Raw genomic sequence first — 18,384 nt, forward strand, 5'->3', positions numbered from 1 at the left:
AAATCTATTAAAAAAAATCCATTTCTACCCCTAATCATCTGTCGTCTAAAGCAACCATGAAATGGCAATCAGAAAGACGCAGCACATGAATAAACAATTGGTTCTCACACCTGCTACATCTCTCTCGTCTTCAGGGTATGTGAAACTCACAAATACTAGGATTGAGAGGTTCCTGAAACACAAACACGTCAAAAGCTGATGATTTGTTAGAACATATAGAAGGCGGTTAATCCAAGTCTTAATAACCCAACACATCAAGCCGATGATTCTCACACCTGTGACACAATACAATCACAAACCAAAACCAGCAACACAACATAGAAGATCCTGACAGTTGCACCGTAGTCATCTCCAGTTACATGAAAACCTTCTACGACTAAATGGTTGTACAACCAAACGTCTGATTAGCCTTTCAGCTAGCTATACTGCCGAACACGTTTAGTATCACTAGTGATTAGTGAGGAGATGATAGAGAGTAGCGGCCTCCCGCAGCCGCCGCAGATTGTTCGCCTTCGCGGCTCCGGTGCGTCCATTCCTTGCAGAAACAAGAGGGAGCCCCCGTTCAGCGGACCAGACATCGGCAAGGGCAATTATGATTTTGTAAAAAAAAAACTAGCATCAATGGAACGTTACTAACTGATGTATTGCATTACCTCTTGTCGAGCTCCACCTTCTTTTCCAGGTCTTGCTCCAGATTGCGCAGCCTTTTAATGTGGTGACTCAGCGCTTGGACAGTTTCATGGCCTTCCTTGGATTCACATAGGCTTTTTAGAATATCAGACGCGATGAAGAACACATCTGCTTTGTTCCTAAGCACATCCATCCCACCATATAAGAATGGCATGCCCAAAAACACAACTTATAATACATACAAGTATATAATGCTCACAAACCAACAAACTCAAAGCCGTCTCCATTCTTAATCTAGTATATGCTCAAGATCAAAATGAAGAACAGAGCTTTAGAGGGAGGCACCAACTACAGCTAAGCCTCAGTTGAGGGAACATCAAACATATCATGACTCCAACGTGCAGCAAGAAACTAACCAGGCAACGTAAATACAGCATGTGAACTTGAGCATTGCATAATGCATATGACATATAGATACCTCAGTAATTCCTGGAAGATGATTTCAGCAGATTCTGGAGTGCTGGCTAACACCTGTCTAAGATTTGCACAGCGAGCAATGTTCCTGAGAGTAAGGAACACCTGCTTCAAGACTTCCTGGTCAGCAATCCCACGGTTGAGCAAATGGATTTGCTTCAGCAATATATCTACAGCACCAGCAGTGACTAGTGTCTCGCAGCATTTCTTGGAATACTCTGTAGCAGTACCTGTAGGAGAAAGAGAACATATAACCTCTTAGCTCTTGAACATAAGTGCTTAGACTGGCAAGTTGATGGCTAAACTGAGACAGCTGGGAGTATGATATCACAATCTTATGCCCCATGATAAATCTAAGTTGGAGAAAAAATTAGAAAGGAAGCATAGGGTTGTATTTACTCAATGTTGCACAAGTTTGACGAATGCTGTGTATGCTCCGACAGTGATGGAGTTGTGACAGTGCAGACACCAGTCTGTTAATCAGGCGCATACTATCATCAACTTGTGAAGAAGACTTCTGCAGTCTAGATCTTATCTGTGCAACTTCTTGCTTCGAGGCCTTCCTCACAAGGTAGGCTTTGACATAGGACTGCAACAATCAGTTAGATAAATGTCAATGAGAAAAGTGAACTTAATTACAATCGTTTTTCTATGGACAGAAGGATTTTTGCGTAATGAAATCATGTTTCATACATTTGGTATCTAAATAGATCCATGAATTTGATTTCCATATATTCAACTAACAAAAACACGCATACAGTACCTGCATTGTAGTAATACTTTTTCTAGTTCTAGAAGCAACTTGTCGTGCTATCCAACCACGGAAATGAGCCTGGATAACTAAAACAGCTTGCTTCCTCAATTTATTGAACAAAACCTTTCTCCACCATCTCTGCAAACAGATTTGTCAAGTATGAAATCATTTAGTAATCTGTGCATATCAATTAATAAAAAAAGAAATTTACAGAGATCAGTCATCGCCTCTTTGTGTACCTGTATGTTACTAATAGAGTTTCTAGTTCTGATAGCATCTTGTCGTGCAATCCAACCACGGAAATGAGTCTGGATAACAATCACAGCTCGCTTCCTCGATTGGAGAACCTTTCGCCACCATCTCTGCAAATAAATGGACCAGATTAAAGTAACTCTTTTGACACTTAAATTATGGCACTACCCAGTCTGCAAGCATAAAAAAAATATCATACATACTTGAATGATGCTGATGCAGCAGAAAGTTTGATTTAGTTGTTTTCGTGCCAAACAGCCACGGACAAAAGACTGGATTGAGATCACAGATGTTTTCAGCAGGAACTTCCTCCAGTACCTTTGTAGCCTTATGACAGAATCTAGCACAATGTTCAACTCAAGGCTTTGATAACATTTTCTCTTTTGACTTTGGTCAATTACACAAAGTCTTGTGTAGGTTCGCAGTGAAGAAGAACCTGTATAAGTAGCATCGGTCAGTAATACTTAGATAATGCAATACGAATCACATCTTAGCGGCTCTACATCCATAACACAACTGCCATAACAACGGTCAGTATGCAACAAAAATATATCAAGGACAATCTTAGATGTACATACTAACCTAACAGTCTCTTTCTAGCCAACCATCCTCTGACAACTCGCTGAATCAGCACTGCAGCGAGTCGGTGGCGTTGAAAAGCTTGGAGGCACAAGAATACTCTTATCGATGTTTGGATTCCTACAATTGCCTGAACTTGCTTTGTGAAGCACTTGCGTACTGAATAGCATCGCCACTGGCTCTGGATTTTAATTGCAGCAGTTATCCTGTTTCTATTGTTCAAAAATCTTCGGTATGCATTTTGTATCCTTTGAGCAGCAATTAGTTCCTTGCAAACAGACAAATAAATACAGGTAGATACAGGCTTTAAGAATTCCTGAGAAGAAATATTACTGCTGCACTCCATGTCATCCACACTCACAAGCTTACTGACGGAAACTGCATTGGACGTCTCAACCACACACGACCGCCAATTACTCTCAAACATATCCAATGGAGAATTGGGAGGAGGTATAGACTCATGCCCACTTTTCCATAGCTGAGTGGTAGAAGTTATAGAGTTGCTTTGGCTGCTGCTAAGCTGCAGTGGAGTTGTTGAGTCTAGACTATCCATGCCATCAAAACAAAGAATATGAGGAGAAACAGAAGGTCTCAATGTATCCACATCTTCACAGTGCTCCACTGCAGAAAGAAGATTAAGACAAATTTCACTAGATTGCGGAAAACTATTATACTACCATCATAGTTGATATGGTGGAATTCACATAATAATATTATGTACAGTTATGGTTATGGAGAATAACATTTCACAATAATATTACCAAATTTCATTTCAGCAGCAGAAACTTACAAACTAAAGAAATAGATAAAGAACAAACCCTGGTTGGTGCATGCGCCATCTTTTTTATCTGTCTGAGAGTTATGATACTTCGTATCAATCTTTCCTCGAGATGTATGTCTTGCTGAAATCTTAGTCTCCGCACACTTGTAGTCCAACTTCATGTTGATCAAATTCTTTAGATGACCCTATATGAATTAAAGAAGATGCTTTATGCATCCTGAACAGGACTTTAACACAAGGAGGGAAAAATTTGAAAGTGACAGCAAATATTACCAATCTTTCATCATTAGTCAGATGTGAAGATAGGAACGCTAGCAAAAGAATGGTACTCTTCTCATCAAATAATACACCATCAGCTAGGATGTCACTTGCTGGAATATCCTGCATATTGCAGAAAAAGGTTTGAGAAAGAAACTACTGATTGTGCAAACAAAAAAAAGTAAACCACTTACCACCGCATGAAGAACATTGGAGAGTACTTTCCCCATATTGCTGGATGGACAGCTAGTGATATCAGTTATAGTATCAAGTTGGTGACAGGTGAACAATTCCTTTCGGCATCCAGTTAGTGTTTCCTGAACAATAATCAACAAGAAATGTTGAGCACGTCGATATCAAAGTGGCACATAAATATAAAGGTGTAATTACACTGCAAACAAAACACAAAAAATGATGACAGTTCAGGAGAACCTTGGGGGGTAACATATCAATGTTCAAATAATAGTTGATGAGGCAGTTCAGTGCTCTTCTGTCAAACTGAGATGAGCTTTCAACAGTCATGCCATACTTTGAGCATATTGCCTGCAGAAGAACAAAACAACAACATAGGCAGCATTAGACAATAAAGGCAGGGTTGTACGGTTAGCACAATACAAGTTCAAAAATAGTATGCTTAAAAGGATACTAGATCAAAATGACCAAAACATTTAAGATTAACAAAAAGATCAATGAAATTACAGTGTTGTCTTTGAGCTTGCAGCATATTGAGGCAGTGGTTACATCAGGAAATAGCGTATACAATGTGGTGCACGGAAACCCAGGCATGAGCATTTTCAACAGAAAAGGATACAATGAAATGGCAATGACAACAGCCTTTTTACAAACAAAAGAACACTTAATAAACATTTTTTAACAGTCTTGATACTTCTTAATGCAATGATACACAGCACTCCTGTGCATTTGAGAAAAACAAGTCTTGATACTTGGTTCATGAATCAGGCTGAGGAAAGCTATTATTACAACTTTAGAAATTCTCCACTTAGTTTTGGCGAAATGATGTAACCCATGGACTCATTTACTTTTTAGCACACAACTATGTGAGCAACAGATAAAAGAAACAAAGGAATCCTTTTACCTGAACCCAATTGTAAAGCAAACCCATGTGTGGCTTGTTCTCAGACATTTGTTGTTCCTGAAATAAAATAAACTCCTTAATAATACATGTCCTCAGCACGTTCTAAAAAAAGAAATAGAACCCCTCCTTAAAAGTAATGAACAAAAGTCTCAGATCAAAATGATAAGCACAGAAGCAAACATATATGGTAGCTTCATCAAGGAACTTTTGTCTACTGTGAGGGAATAAAATACGCACTGCATGGTATGTTGTCCCATTCCATCCACATATTTTAACTGTTTATTAAGATAGATGAACGGATCACTCACCATTACATGTACATTTAGCCTGGTTAATTCACGAGCTAGTGAGGCTGTGCTTGCTAACAACGGTAGCTGCACAGGAGCAAAAGGTAACAAGAGTTAATGAGACATATAAATTATTCTGGAATCTGAATGACTTAGATGAAAACATTGCCTTGACAAAAAAGCGTTCAGAGATGTTTAATTTACAAATTGCACAGTAACCTATAAAACCATTACATGAATATTTACAATATAATTTAACAGTTTTGGGTGAGAATAGAGGATGATAAGATTAAATAATACACATAACCACTAAGTAAAAGCAATTAACAAAACCTAACGAGTGATGTGAAACTGAAGGTTAAGTTAACTCCTACAGTGAGCAATCTAGAACTCTATCTTTGTGGGAAAAAAAGTATACTTAGCAATAAAAATTCAATAGCGTTATATTGAACATTTGACCTGCATATGGATGAACATATTCCACAGCAGTGAAAGAATGAGCTCCTTATCCCCAGCAGCGATGTCTTCCGCCGAAATTGTGACTCCATCAGAATCAGATAATGGAACCCGAGCTTGTTTGATATATTGTATAGCAGTGTTGCAGTTACTTAGCCTCTTCTTGTTTGTATCTGAGGGAGCAATTACTTTCTGAAATGAAGCGTTTGGCACCGTAAATCAAATGCTAATATGATCTGGCTGATTAGTGTAGCAAAAGGAAATTCTTACCGAAATGATTGATGCATCTGCGAGGAGCAGCTGAACAACTCTACAAAGAATTATGCCATCTTGGAGATCTTCAAATAAACTCCTCATGGTGAAATCATATTCTGACAGAGCAGGCTGGCGAGAAAAAGAAAATTAGTATAATCTGACAATATTCAAACAAAATTTAAACTATACCATTCCTGAAAGAAACTTATACAACCAAAAACACAAAAACAAACTGTTTGGTACAGCAAGCAATACAGCAAATCCGGATACCTGTTGATAATTTAGCTTATATCCCATAGTTGTGAGGTGTATCAGAATGTCACCTTCTCCATGCATGGTCTCCCTCAAAGACTCTAGAATTAAGTAATCAGTCAAAGAATAGAATGACAACTAGATATAACACTTGCATCAACAACAACAACAACAAAGCCTTTAAGATATAACACTTGCATGGCGCAAAAAAAAAACAATAATAAAAAGCGATGGATTCAGCTATATTACCCTGAATGATTTGACGACTAGATTTTATTTGACCTTGGTGAGAAAATAAAAGAGGGGATCCAGCATCAAGGCCATCGATTCCAGCTTCGAGAGGTAGAGCACTTTCTATTTTCGCTCTGTCTAGTGCAACAACAAGCAGAAAAATTCTTTTCAATATAATATTGCCCAGCACTTCACTGTAACCTTGTACATGCTCTTCTACCACCTTCATGTGACCAGATGATTTTGCAGTCATCATTTGAGAAAACATATGCTTCTCCAGAATTAGTTTTAGAAAATGAACCTCCTTGTCCCATTTTCCTTGTCCAGACTGCAGCAAGGAATCACCGCCAAGAATAATATGCAAGCCAATCCTGAGCCAATATGGGTTGTAGGACATGAAAACCCTAGTTGCTTTCTCTTTGAGCCTAAGGTCAGTAACAAGGGGGCACTGTGCTTTCATCTTCAATCTGCCTTCGTCAATGTTCTGAAAAATGTGGGGGAAATACTGTGCCGGTTAGAGGATAATGATTCTACTGTGTAATATAGGCTGAAAACTTTTTACCATTTATAAGCACTAGGTAGAGTTTAGAAAATAAGAAAGTGCATGAGAAGTACTCCCTCTATTCCAAATTATATATTGTTTTCACATTTCTAAATATATAGTTTTTATTATATATCTAGACATAAGGTAAGCAAAAGCTATGTAGAAAAGGCAAAACGACTATAGTTCAGGACAGATGGAATAAGAGTTTAAGATACTATAATCGTTGCAGTCTCTGATTTTTAGCATATCTTCTTGTGGAAAATACTGCAGGCACTCTTATACAGATAACAAAGTGATGCATAAGTCACCATATATGTGTCATATACCCATATCCAATTTTCACATCTTACATAAGTTATTTTCAAAGACGAGACTATACTTAATCACATTTACACTCGTAGTTTAAATATTACCATGTCCAGCACTTCAAATACAATCCAAAAAGAAAACGGACAACACATATCAGTTTAGCAGTTTGGTCTCAGTCTGAAGACAGGTCGAAATTGGATAATTCATTGTTTCAAATTTCTAACCTAACAATCCAAAATTAGCACGTGAGCCACAAAAACAAGAATATTAAATGCCAAAGCCTTAGAGTTTGAACCCTCGAAAATTTCTCACCTTACAAATTTGAAACATCATGAAGAGCACCTCCTCACACGCGCCCTTACTCATGTAGTTCTCCATCCTCTCCGTGACATCCTCCAGGCTGCACGCCTCCCTCAGAGATTCCCTTAACGCGGCCACCATCGCCGGCGTCATCTCGTTCCTCCTCATCCCGCCGCGATCACCAGCACCGCGGCGCCTCTTCGGACTGCGCCCCCCACGCGCTCTCTCTCCATCAAGCGCGCCGCGCTTCCCCACAGCGCAGGGCTGCCTGCCCGCGGCGGAACCGGTGACCGCCGGAGAGCAGCCGCAGGCGGAGGGGTCGCGTAGGAGGAGCGACAGCCATGACGAGGCGGAGGCGGCGAAGGCACGGAGGGCGCGCTCGCGGCCAGACTCAGCGCGGCGGGCGGAGCGCGACTGGTCGACCTCGAGCGCGCGGAGGCGGCGGCCGAGAGGCGTCGGGGTCGGGGCGCCGTTGCCAGGCCTCCGGCGGCGGAGTGGCGTCGGAGTGGGAGCCTGGAGGGGGGCTTTGGAGGCGGTGAAGAACTGCGGCGAGGGGGGTACGGCATTGGGGTTGGGTCTCGGGGTGCGGAGGTTGGAGAGGTCGCGGAAGGGGGAGGCCGCGGGCTTGCGGCGGCTCATGGCGGCAGGGGAGGGACGTTCTAGAAGGTTTGGGGGCCGGCCTCCATGGATTTGGGAAGGTTCGAGGGGAGCGGGGATTCGAGGGGGACGGCCGTGGCGTTCGAATGGTTGGGGATTTGGGGGGTCACTGTTTGGCGTTTGAGCGGGATTCATCGTTTTGGTTGTCGAACGGTCGAATTTCGAAATGCACGCACGATCCTCTGTTTTTTTATGCATCCACGCTCCTCTTTGCCTGTTGGGCCAGGCTTACATGGACGTCAATCTATTTGCAGTGGGATTTCGAAAAGAAAAAAAAAGTCCATTTTACCTCCCTCTCCAAAGTATAGTTTTTCTTCCTGAACTCAAAAACCAGATAAATCATCTCCCTCAACTTTTAAAACTGTTCATTTTACTTTCTTGACCCGGATATATATGGTTTTCAAAGGTGGTTTTGTCTTTTTCTTTTTTATTTATTTTAGCTGAATTTTTTAAAAATCATAGTAAATCACAGAAAAATCATAAAATAGAAAATCTAATTTTCTAGGACTACACATGACTAGATCTACATAGTGAATATATAATATGATATGCTTTAGTACAAAGTTTTTGCTGCAACTTTAGGTCTATGCTTTTATGTAATTAATTTAAAGCTGTAGTTTCTGTGGTCCAATTATAGTAAAATTTTTATGGCGGGCTAATTATTATATAGTGGAACTGTAGTAAAAATTATATGCTCATTGGATCATGTATAACTGAGTTATAAATTTATTTAGTTTTATGCTTGTTAAATAGTTTTAAAATAGTTACAAGTGTTTCAAAATAGAAATGAGTATAAATTTTTTACTATAGTTAAAGTATACAATAATTAGACCACCATAAAAAATTTATCACAATTAGACCATAAAAACTGCAGCTATGAATTAAATACAGAAAAGTATAGATCTAAAGCTATAACAAAAACTTTGTATTAAAGCATACCATATTATATGTTTACTGTGTAGATCTATTAATGTGGAGTCCAAAACAATTGGATTTTCTATTTTATGCTTTTTCTATGATTCAATATGATTTTTCAAATATTTCACCAAAATAAATAAAAAAGACAGACAAAACCACATTTGAAAACCACCTATAACCGAGTTAGGGAGATTGTAAGTGCAATCAAGCCCTAATGTAGGTTTTGGTATTGATGACCACCTAATTAGAGAACTAATGAGATTTATTAAGATAACCAGAGAATTCATTATAGAGGATGTCACATGAAAATGAGGAGCCCCCAATTACAAATAAGGACGACATCGCGCTCAAAGGAGTTTTAATTTTTTTTGTCTTTTGAATTTGAGTATGGAAAAAGCCGTACTATAAAGGGGACACTACAACTAGTTAAAAAGTGTGCATCCAAATATTCAATCTTTACACAAAACATCCTCACACCTCAGCCAAGACAATCAACTTAACAACTCCTTCACCCTTTCAATCTTGCTGGGTGCGACAGTGCTGCACATGCCGCACTTATTACGGCACTGCCGCACTTAAGTAACTGTTGGGAGGTAGGGGGTATTTATAATTTTCTCTGTCCTCCATAACATCTCTCTCTTCTTCCCCAACGGTTCAGAGCGACGAAAATCAGCAGGTGCACATCTCCTCCTCCATTGGTGTCCTTTAAGCTCTCAAGCTTTTCTTTTGACTTCCCCATCAATCCTTGAGAGAAAAAGATGCCAAAAGTGATTAGAGAGTAGCTCCACTGATTCTCAAAGCCTAAAGAGCATTTGGTTCACGTTTTGACCGACGATTATGTTTGTTACTCTTGGAGCTTAGCTCCTAGCCGGCTAGAGCATCGCCCAGTGAGCTTGCCAAGTTTGTGGTAGCTCTGAAAGGTTTGTAATCACCTCTTGCAGCGAGTAAAATCACCCCTTATCTCAAGAGTTTATTCTCTTGACTTGAGAACGAGATAAGGTTGTAAAACCCTAAGCCTTAGTGGTATACCTCAACAACGTGGACTTAGACAAGCCTTGGTGGTGAGCTGAACCATATGATAAATCCTTGTGTCATCTTGTGCTTGTATTGCTACAGTTGTGTTCTTGTTGTTGTTGAGGCGATTTCTAGGGTTTGAGGTTGATCTACTTGTGTGTGGTGTTCCCACCGCTTTCAGCTATCGATCTGTGATCTACTACCTTGCTGGAAGCTAAGAAATTTACCCAATCTAAATTTTGTTGGGTAGATTTTGAACTATGAACTAATCTCTCATGCAGGTGCAGTAGTGCCATGGGTGAATTTAACTTCAGTTTGAGTTGAATTTTTATAAGTTTATTCAACCCCCTCTAGGCGTACCAGAGATCCTACAAGTGGTATTAGAGCGGGTTACCTCGTGTGTGCTTCACCACGTGAGGTATGGTGTCTGGGGGAGGATCCGGTGTTGTGAAGCCCATCAATGTCGATCCGGAGGACGTTGGGCTACATGACACCGATAGCAGTGAGCTTAGCGCCTCTACAGCGAGCAACTCCACGCTCCCACAGCTAGAGGCAACCGATGCCGAAAAAGCTCAAAATGAAGAAGAAAAAAGAAGAAGGGCAGCTAGAAAAGAGAAAAGAGAAGCAAGAGAGAGAAGAAGAAAGAGCAACAGCGGTTAGAAGAGAAGAAAGCAGGAAAAAAAGAAAGAAGACTCAAGAGAGAAGCTAGAAGAAAAAGAAGAGAAGCAAGAAAGAAGAAGGAACAAGAAGCAAAAGCCTCCAATGCATCTTCAAGTGAGCTATCTAGCAGCTTTGAAGATGGTGATGATGATGAGTCCTACCAAGTGCATAGCAAGAAGGACAAGAAAGGAAAGGGCAAGAAGAATGACGCCAACAAATATGCCACCATATCTTTTAACTATTCTTCTATGTTTATGACTAACCATGATCGCAAGTCTTTCATCAATGTGCCCGCGGGCAAGTTACCTCATTTCGATGGGACTAACTTTGCCAAGTAAAAACACTTGATGAGAGCCTATCTTATAGGTCTTCATCCTAGTATTTAGGAGATTGTTTGCAATGGATTTGAGCCACCGGTTGATCCCAAGAATCCAACCATGGAAGAAACGAGAATCCTCCACCTCAACGATCAAGCTACTAGTATGCTACTTAGTGCCTTGGATGGTGATGAGTACAATAGAGTGATTGGTGTGGATGTCGCAAAGCAAATTTGGGATACTTTGCATCTTATACATGAAGGAGTTGACAAAGTGAGAAAGACAATAATTGATTTGTTGATGTCTAAGCTCAACCGATTTGTTATCTTGGATGGAGAAGAGCCACAAGAGATGTTTGATAGGTTGATGACCATGATGGGCAAGATTAGAGGCTATGATTGTGATGAGCTAGATGATCACAAAGTTGTCAAGATTATGTTGAAAGCTTATTCACCAAGAAATGAGACCATAGTAACTCTAATTAGAGACAAGAAGAAGTTTGAGTACTTCACACCAAATGATGTACTTGGGAGGATCTTGACCTTTGACATGCAAAGAGAAGAAACAAATGTGAGAAAGAAGCTTGGAGAATTTCAAGCAAAGCTAGAAGGCATCAAGATCAACAAGGATGTAGCTCTCAAGGCCAATAAATCAAGCAAGTAAGGCTCTACTAGCAAGTCCAAGACCAATAAGCAAGCTTCAATTAGCAAGCCTAAAGCAATCAAGCAAGTTCAAGAAAGAGTAGAGACCACCTCGTCCTCTAGTGAGAGTGAACATGATGATGACCAATATGAGAAAGTGGATGATGTTGCTCTCTTTATGCGGAGGTTTCACAAAGGGTTGAAGAAGCAAGGGTACAAGGTAGTTGTCGGTGTTTTGAACAAACACCGGCTAGTAAATTTATAATTGTTGCACGTTAGACTCAGATGGTGTAGTAAAGGACACAATGTTTATACTGGTTCGAGCAGAATGTCCCTATGTCTAGTTTGCTACTGCTCGTGTTATTAGTACCGAAAAAGGTTCGTAGTAGGGGGTACAAACGGTCAAGAGAGGGACGGGTCCCAAGTCTCTGATGGAAATGTCGAAAGGATGCTAAGAGCTTGGTCGCTGCTTGGCTATGTGTTATGTTGAATTGATCCATCAAAAGTCGGTCCTCTTAGTGGGGTGCCCCGCCCTCCCTTTTATAGACCACGGGGGAGCAGGGGTTATAGATGAGAGAAAGAGAAAAAAACAAAGGTAGAGAAGGTCCTTCGGAGGAGCCGGGTCTTTCTTTTTCCATGTGCCTGTCCTGCTAACATGACAGATTGTGTTAGGGATAGCATGTTCACTGATCTTTATAGGGCCATGCCCTGGATTCTGTCAGTAAGTGGGTGCATCCCATCCTACGCCGGCGGATGGTGCGGCGTGTTAGAGGGCCAAGCTACAACCCTTCGGGGAGTAGACAGGGAAGTGACCCTACGTCTATCACTGTAGATGATGTGAATTCTGTCTTGGATCATAGTGGTTGTCACATGCTTGTGTTAGTATCTGTGTTCGAGGGCTGATGGTGGCGCCTACAACATTGTGGGACAAAAGTCGATGCCTACAACATTGTTCGGGCACTGTTAGGTCGAAAAGGACTTAAAGCGTCTGTCCCATTGTATCCTGGCAGTGCCTTCCTACAGGCGTACAGGGCATGGCCCTCGATACTGTGGTTGACTCGAATGTCCCGTCGTACCCTATGCTCATCTTTATGAAGGATCAGGGTGCAGTCTTCGGGTGAGGTGAAGCTAGCCCTCAGTCATCGAGTGAGGCGGAGCCCATCCTCGAGCATCGGGCGAGGCGAAGTCTAGTCTTTAGCCATCAGGCGAGGCAGAGCCCGCCCTCGGACGTTGGGCAAGGCAGAGCCCGTCCAAGCCATCGGGCGAGGCGGAGTCTAGCCCTTAGCCATCGAGCGAGGTGGAGCCCACCCTCGAACGCCGGGCGAGGCGAAGCCCGCCCTTAGCCATTGGGTGAGGTGGAGCCTAGCCCTTGGTGGTCGGGCGAGGCAGAACCAATCTTCCGTCGTTCGGGCAAGAAGCGCAGTAGTGTTCTTGTCTGACCGGAAGTGTCAACGTTCAATGGTAATTAGTTCTACCTCATTGGGTACCCCGGTACTAGGTCCCCGACAGTAGCCCCTAAGCCCCTAGGTGATTTGGATAGAGTCGCCCAGAGGGTGTTTTAACTTGCCAGAGGGTGCGCGTGAGCGCACCCGACGGCTGTAGCCCCCGAGCCCCCGGGTGATTTGGGCAAATCGCCCGAGGGGTATTTTGATTCGCTAGAGAGTGCACGCGAGCACACCCATCGAGTGTAGCCTCTGAGCCCCCGGGTGATTCGGGCTGAGTCGCTCGGGGGGTAATTTCAGACCCTTCGTGAGTAGGGCTATGAGATTCGGTTTTTGTCAACTGGATAGTTTTAAGGGAACCCTGGTATCCCGTTTGTGGGGATTTCATCCAGGGTCAGCCTGGCTAGGGCTCGACTATGGATCGAGGCCCCACTGATGCTCATGTACCTGAGTCCTGGTCGCTCGTGGGCCCATCCCTCGTTGGGACGGCCATCGAGACCATTGGACCAGCCCTTGGACTCCTGAGCCTAGGCGGGCTAGGGAAGAAGCTTTTTGACCCGTATCCCTTCTATGGGAAAAGAGTTCGGTCTGCTTGGGACGGTGAACCGTCTGGTGCAATTTTGGTGGGAAAGGATAGGGATCATGGGCGCGTATCCTATGACATGACGCGGTGGTGTGTCGTGGTAGGCTTGGAGATCGAGGCAAACGGTTACTCTTCTCGCATCCGTCGCCCCTATAAAACCATGGGGTTCACCCCTAGGGTTTCATACTTCGTCTCCTTGCCTTTATATCTACAACCTCCATCGCCAATTGCCTAGGCCTCCCGTACCCGCATTGCTGCCATCGTCAAGCTTGCATCCATATCACAGCCACCGCCGAGCTCGCATCCACCCCCTTTTCCATTGTTTCAATGGAGCCATGGTGTAGATCCAACATTACCCCTCAGCGCTTAGAGGGCCTCGTCTGTCGTGGCCTCCTTCACCCATTGTCCATCATCGAGGAGTGGTGGCTGTCTAGTGATGAGGACAAGCCATCGCCACCCAAAGGGTATGTCATGTCCTTTGCTCTCTTCCACAAGCGGGGATTCGCCGTACCTACTCATAAGTTCCTTCGAGGGCTATTGGAGTACTACTAGGTGGAGTTGCAGCACCTTAATCCTAATGGGGTCCAGCATATTGTGGCGTTCGTCGCCCTATGTGAGGGGTTCCTAGGGATTAGTCCCCACTTCAATCTGTGGCGGTATTTCTTTGCCGTCAACCTATCGAAGAAGCAGGTTGGGAAGCAGGAGCTGAGCATGCCGATGGGATGTGCCAGCATTCATCTATGCAACAATCGGGCAAACGACTACACATTGATGCGTCTGTCGACCTCCAACAAGGGGTGGCATTCACAGTGGTTTTACATCAAGGACAACGTGGCCGCCCCCTTGCCAGTGTACTTTGGGTGCCTCATCGAAGAGGTCCCGCGGTCGTGGAAGTGGGGTGTCCCGAACAAAGACAAGAAGAGGATCAAGGACCATCTCGTCACCCTCTAAATTCTAAAGGAAAGTGGTGTGAAGGGATCGGGGATCATTGGTGCCTACCACACGTGGAGGGTGGCACCACTGATGAGCCGTGCACTCCCCCTATACCTAATGGCGCCCAGGGCGTCGCCTGAAGGGATGTCACTCACCGACGAAGTGCTCCCCCACCAAAGTGGCATAGCAGATCAAGGAGACGATGGAGCCTTCAAAGGACACCGCCGATGTTGTCCTTGACTTTGTATATCTAGTGCTGGGACATCCTCCAATACGGTCGGAACCGGGGTTTATCGATTTTGTAAGTTCCCTTTTCCCGTGCCCTTTCTTCATTTGAATTTCTGACCCCTTGATGCCGACCTCAGGATAGCAGGACCAGCCGAAGAGACTTGTCCTTAGGGATAGCCCAGCTCCACTGCCGAAGGACCGGATCCTAGCGGCAGTGAATCACACCGTGCCCGAGTGGGACAAGAGGACGAGGGAGCTCAAGAAGAAGGAGATGCTATGGAAGCAGCAAGCACATGATCGAGGAGAGGAGATAGACAGTGACGATGACGACAATGATGAGGTAGTTGCCGACATGGATTGGGATGTCCTGGTGGGTGAGGATTCGCTGATAGGCACCCAATTGTCCACGCCGGGACCCTTCTCGTTCCATGTGGGGGGGGGGAGTGAGTCCGTGAGGTCGACGGAGGTGGGCTGAACCATCGGCCCATCCTTGGGGCCAGTCTTCAAACCTTAGCCATTTGCCGCTCGTATCGAATGAGGCGATTGCCGCTTCATGATGTGACACGAAGCATTGAGATGCAACGATTGCATAGGTTTAATGTACGATTTAATTGAAACGAAAGTAGGGGTTGGTAGCGTTACCTCGGTGGTACGAGTGATGGGAAGCTCTTACTAGATGTTCATGTGGGGTTCGAGTCCGACGTTCATGATGGGGCCGGTGCAACCTTCACAAGCGTCGCAATTTTTCATTTTTGTCTTTTGGTGGCGATCCGAGCCGTTCGATTGACTTTAAGCGACCTGACGACTTCTCCTTGAAGGTGATTCTATAGAAGGACCTGCTCCAAACCCTTCTCAAGAAGGTGGATGGTAAAGCTTGGGGGTGTGGGGGACTGTGAATTTGATTATCCCAGTGAACAAAGACATCGTAGCCATCAGGGCATAGGGTCTAGTGGTTTGTCCAGTTTTACTCAAAGTTTTACACCCACGCCCCGTGTCTCTAGTTTTTAACGTAAGGAGGGGTTGGGTGAAGAGGATGTCTAAACAACTAGACACTCTCGGCAGCCCTCGAGTGATGTTCATGCACCTGCCATTGCTAGGGTCAGAAGCTCGGTAATGAAATTAACACGCAAAGTAAGTGAATAGAGGTGCTTATCTTTTAGTAGTCATTCGTTCATCATTTTATCTGGGCCATCTGATTGACCTAGGAGGCCCGTTGGGCCCCCCTAGATAGGGGTTCCATCATCGGGTCATTCCAAGGTCCTGCCTAGGGAAGCGGAGAGTCGCCTGCATGCGGGTGCGCCCTCATTCTCGCGCCCGACGCACGGTAGTGGTGGGCCATGCCCAGGCAACGTCCTATTTGACCAGGCGATGTCTCATCGACCAGAGCACATCCTGTCAGTCTTGGCGCGTCCCCTTGAATTCCCGTCAGCATTGATTTCCCATCTGCATTGATTAGGGGAAGGGAGAGAGTTTTTTGTCCCAACCTTTCGCCTTTCCTTAGCTGCTACGCCTCTTCCTTAAATAGGGAGGGGAGGGGAGTTCTTGTCCCATTCCTTCACCCGCTTCTGAGCCACTGCCTCTTCTCCTTCCTTTTCACCGAATGCATTCGTGCGTCGTCGTGGTTCTTAAGTGAGAGAGGGCAATGCCAGGGAGAGAAAAACTCATAGATCCGCTTATGAATCTAGAGTGCAATGTTGAGCTAGAGGTCATCCAACGTAGATGAGATGGTGTCCGCTGCCTTTGCTGAGAAGGGGCCGCCTCCGCCGAAGGAGGAGGCGCACTGGAGGGTGCTGAGCGTCGTCAGTTTTACCGTCATTCGTAGCGGCCTTTCTTCGGTGGGAAACGCCCTTCGCCCAGACGCTATTGTCAGGGTTGCAACTGATCATGATGGTGTAGTCCCTAGATGCCTGGTGGAGGTGCCGTTGTCATGGTTATGGTTGATGATGATGGTGTAGTCCCTGGACGCCTAGGCAGAGGTGCTGTTGTTAGGGTTGTGGCTGATAATGATGGTGTAGTCCCTGGATGCCCTAGTGAGGGCACCACGGTCACCGATGTGGTGCTCAAAGCTATAGATGATGGCACCCTCAGGGATCCCGTGGAGCGGTAGGTCATCACCGATGGAGAGCGTGGCATGACGATCGTAGTAGTGCTCATAGTAGAACTGATCAGAAACTATAATTGAATAAGTTTATGGGGGAGCCCCCGAGTGAACAGCCTTCTATATTGATGAATACATCAGTCCTTTTTGTGATGAAATTACTTTGTAAGCGATGAATTTGTGCAAAAAATAAACAAGTTCTTTAATTTTGTTACGGCAAACAGCTTTTCAGCTCTTCTCCCTCTTTTTGGCAAAGAGGTCTGGTGCCTTCCGACCCTTCCCATAGTTAAGGTCGCAAAAAACTCGGAGCGTGGGTGAGCCAATCCTGATCACGCCGGTGACCAAAGAGGTCATAGCCGCTGAGGCGTAGGTTTCCTGTAGTCCTACTAGTTATACTCAGATTTTGTTCCCGAACTCCTAGTCCTTAGGACTTGCTATGTAAAAAAGGGGGAAACTCAGAGAATGTTTGCAAAGATAACACAGGGAGTTTTGTAAGATAAACACACTTATATCAGCCCCCGAGTGAGGTCCAACCCTTAGCACTTTGCAGAGGTTGAATGTCACTAAAGATCAGGGATTTTTTAAGACAAGAACTGATAAGAAAAAGGTATTTGTTTATTTAAGGGTAAAAATGATGTAGCTACTCAATATTCCAGGCATTGGTGAATACCTCACCGTCGATGGTTTTCAACTTGTAGGCGCCTGATCGGAGTACTTCCGTGACAATGTATGGCCCTTCCTAGGGCAAGGAGAGCTTGTGACGGTCCTTGTTGCTCTGCATAAGGTGGAGAACTAGGTCCCCAACATTGAAGGCTCAGTCCCACACCCGTCGGTTGTGGTACCAACGTAGCACCTGCTGGTATTTGGCTAAACGAAGGAGGGCGATGTCATGAGCTTTGTCTAGCTGGTCCATGGCATCTTGGTGGGATGCCTTGGCTCCCTATTCATTGTGTGCTCTAATCCTTGCCGCTCCATAGTCGAGGTCGATTGGGAGGATGGCCTCAGAACCATAGACCATGAAGAATGGCTTGTAGCCACTGGCCCGACTAGGAGTTGTCCTCAAGCTCTAGAGCACCGTAGGGAGCTCGGTGACCCAGCGTGCGCTGAACTTGTTCAACTAGTTGAAGATCCTAGTCTTGGGGCCCCGTAGGAGCATGCCATTTGCATGCTCGACCTGCTCGTTAGTTCGGGGGTGTGCGACGGTAGCCCAATCGACCCAGATGTGTTGTTCATTGTAGAATCGAATGAGTTTCTTGCCGGTGAATTGTGTGCCGTTGTCCATGATGATGGAGTTCGGTACTCCAAAGCGATGGATGATGTCGAGGAAGAACATCACAGCCTGCTCGAACTTGATTGCAAAGATTGACTGAGCTTTGATCCATTTTGTGAACTTGTCTATGGTGACAAGCAGGTGGGTGTAGCCCCTGGACGCCTT

General features: G+C 44.4%; 1 protein-coding gene across 3 annotated transcripts; it reads right to left on the reverse strand.

Annotated features, from left to right (window-relative positions):
- Nucleotides 1–214: 214 nt before the first annotated feature.
- LOC136546846 (uncharacterized) lies at nucleotides 215–8,211 on the reverse strand. 3 transcript variants are annotated; one of them, XM_066538813.1, is made up of 20 exons: nucleotides 7,471–8,211; nucleotides 6,607–6,789; nucleotides 6,324–6,528; nucleotides 6,093–6,175; nucleotides 5,838–5,951; nucleotides 5,571–5,759; nucleotides 5,133–5,198; nucleotides 4,825–4,881; nucleotides 4,161–4,271; nucleotides 3,923–4,045; nucleotides 3,744–3,851; nucleotides 3,508–3,655; nucleotides 2,693–3,310; nucleotides 2,314–2,546; nucleotides 2,098–2,220; nucleotides 1,868–1,996; nucleotides 1,504–1,693; nucleotides 1,109–1,334; nucleotides 654–809; nucleotides 215–535 (listed from the first exon to the last, which is right to left on the reverse strand). In XM_066538813.1, the coding sequence occupies exons 1-20, from the start codon at nucleotides 8,095–8,097 to the stop codon at nucleotides 448–450; spliced, it is 3,777 nt and encodes a 1,258-aa protein (XP_066394910.1). In that variant the 5' UTR covers nucleotides 8,098–8,211; the 3' UTR covers nucleotides 215–447. The 3 variants fall into 3 exon arrangements, with proteins under 3 accessions (XP_066394910.1, XP_066394911.1, XP_066394909.1); XM_066538814.1 differs by having other exon boundaries at nucleotides 2,693–2,957; nucleotides 3,051–3,310; nucleotides 6,324–6,789; XM_066538812.1 differs by having other exon boundaries at nucleotides 6,324–6,789.
- Between the last annotated feature and the right edge of the window lie 10,173 nt (nucleotides 8,212–18,384).

Source organism: Miscanthus floridulus, chromosome 3 (assembly GCF_019320115.1).
Source record: "Miscanthus floridulus cultivar M001 chromosome 3, ASM1932011v1, whole genome shotgun sequence".
Classification (NCBI taxonomy): Eukaryota; Viridiplantae; Streptophyta; class Magnoliopsida; order Poales; family Poaceae; genus Miscanthus; species Miscanthus floridulus.